Source organism: Limulus polyphemus, unplaced genomic scaffold (assembly GCF_000517525.1).
Source record: "Limulus polyphemus unplaced genomic scaffold, Limulus_polyphemus-2.1.2 Scaffold10828, whole genome shotgun sequence".
NCBI lineage: Eukaryota > Metazoa > Arthropoda > Merostomata > Xiphosura > Limulidae > Limulus > Limulus polyphemus.
In genome coordinates this window covers 2,343-4,751 of record NW_013676438.1, presented here as the reverse complement: position 1 = coordinate 4,751, position 2,409 = coordinate 2,343, and the positions used below count along the sequence as shown (strand labels likewise).

At 36.9% G+C, this 2,409-nt stretch overlaps 1 protein-coding gene across 2 annotated transcripts in view; it reads left to right on the top strand.

Moving 5' to 3' along the window:
• LOC106476541 (homeobox protein AKR-like) overlaps nt 1-1,883 on the top strand; it is a 12,796-nt gene extending 10,913 nt beyond the window's left edge. For both annotated transcript variants that reach the window (XM_022380376.1, XM_013937192.2), the window contains exon 2: nt 154-1,883. In XM_022380376.1, the coding sequence (XP_022236084.1) occupies nt 279-989 (711 nt within the window). In that variant the 5' untranslated portion in view covers nt 154-278 and the 3' untranslated portion in view covers nt 990-1,883. The remainder of the gene's footprint in view (nt 1-153) is intronic.
• The last annotated feature ends 526 nt before the right edge of the window (nt 1,884-2,409 follow it).

The window sequence follows — 2,409 nt, the reverse complement described above, 5'->3', positions numbered from 1 at the left end:
AATCATTTTTACATGGTGTTTCTTTGTAAATATTCTAACTGGTACTATTGGAAGAGAAACACTTCCAGGGCTCTAAGAGACAGTCGCTTGCATTAATTCTCGCCGCCTATTGTTTCTCTGGTTGGTTTAATCGCTTTATTGTTATCATTACAGGAAGAGAGGAAATTCGCGTGCAGATCTGTGAAGCTGCCATACCGTATCCTCGCCACCAACAGTCAGAATTTAACTCTAGAAAACGTCGAGGAAATCTACCCAAAGAATCTGTGAAAGTTCTTAAAATGTGGCTCTACGAACATCGTTATAACGCCTATCCTTCTGATCAAGAGAAACTGATACTCTCCAAAGAGGCTAATCTGAGCGTCCTGCAAGTTTGTAACTGGTTCATCAACGCCAGACGTCGTATATTACCAGATATCATCCGCAGGGAAGGTCACGACCCTCTTCGCTACACAATCACAAGAAAGACGTCACACAGACCACAAGGATTGCGTCAGTCACATGATCTAGCCAGTCCGGAGCCGTCACACAAGGATGACTTGGCGAAGCATGACACAAGCCTTTTCTCTTCCGTTGATGATAGCGCCACAGACGGTGATGTGGAGAGTGAGGATAGTTCAAGTGAAGGATTTACAAATGAACGTTCCGCCTCCCCCTCTTCACAAAATGGCACAAACTGCTCCTTGAAGCTCAGGAAGAGATGGCAACATAATCACGAGCAAGAAATTTTGTGCCAAGAATGGGAAGCCTCATCTGTTTCTCAAATCATCATAAATACGCCCTCAAACGGCCAGAACCATAAAACATCATACGAACAGTTAAAGTCAGCGTTTCCGGTTCCTGCCGTAACGATAACTGCATCTTCAGGAGTCTTTACTTCGTCTTCTCTGGCGCTTACTAGTGATGATCCTTTTAGTTGCCTCAATTTGTTGGTAGATGTCGCTGTTAAAGAACTAGAAGAACGAGAAATGAAACGTAAGAGACAGTTATGATAAAAAAAATCATTTTTTGTTGTTGATGTTTTTTTTGCAGTATGTGTGGTTAGTGGAGTTTCCAGATTCGTCAGTAACCACGAATAGAACATTAAATCAAGAATATAACGAATTTAACCAAGACTGTTAAAGTTGTAAGAAAGCCTTGTTTTTGTTTTTCTATGGCAGCGACATGCGTAGAATATTTTGTGGTCAATGAAAAAAATGTCGACATGTATACTTTACAGATGGGATTAACCTCACAACTTATTTTAAAGTTCTTTTAACAATGACGTTTAAGTTGTTCGGTTTCAACTGTTTAACGGGTTTTTCCGACAGAATCATTACAGACCTGCTCAAATTTTTTAAATATATGTATATCAGCTACTTCGAGTGTTTTATTCAGTTTCATAATTTTTGAAAGGTTGACACGTGAAACACTGGTTCATGGAAAAAAACAAACAAAAAACGATCATAATCTGAGCCACGGTGTTCCATGAATGATGTTCAAAAAATGTTATGCGCAAGCTCGCGATCCGCAGATATTCTTCCGGTATGCAATATTTCAGCTGATTCCAGGAATCTGGTTTAAATAACCAGAATTCTATGCCCTGAAGTGGTGCCATTTATTATCATGTATAAATGGGAAAAACACATTTGTAAGAAAACAAATCTACGAATTAAAATCATTTAATACATGTTAAAAATATTCTTAAATTAATCACAATCGCCCAATTTATAGAGTGAGATTTTCTAAATAGTTTATATCCAAGAGAGTAACGTTTTATTTTTTTCGAACTGTAAATATTAATGAAAGATTTTTTTATTATTTCATGTCTAAAATCAATTATTTGATAAGCTGTTTCAAGTATACTGTATTTGATTGAAAATAAATAAATAAACACACTTTAGCAGAACTTATTATGTCCTGTTAACAGCTGAAGCTGACTTTCCACCCACTTTTTGCTTTTTATGTTCAGGGGGAATATCCCCCTCCCTCATTTGGTAAATATTTCGGGGAGTATAGAGATGACTTCTTGAAACTACTACTCTCCCTCCCAGTGGGCAAGGGGCTCATTTACTTCATCTAAAACTAGCTTATTACCCCTACACACACAACAAAACAACTTTAAAGTGACAAATAATTCCATATTAGCTGAACAACTTAAAAGAGGCTCATCTTGCTACTACTTTCCCCCTGAATTTTGTTATTTACGTGCTACTAAATTTGAGCATTAGCCCCATCGCGGTAATAACGACAAAGAAAATTACACAGTAGATAACAAAGTAAATATATACACCTGGAAAAAAGTTAAGCACCCCCAAATATTTTTCAGGATTGCTTATTGAAAATAAGGTTTAATTTTCATGATGTTGAGCAATGTTCTTAATTTCAAACATAATTAAAAGGATGTGAGCGTTCAGGTGTGACATTTAAATG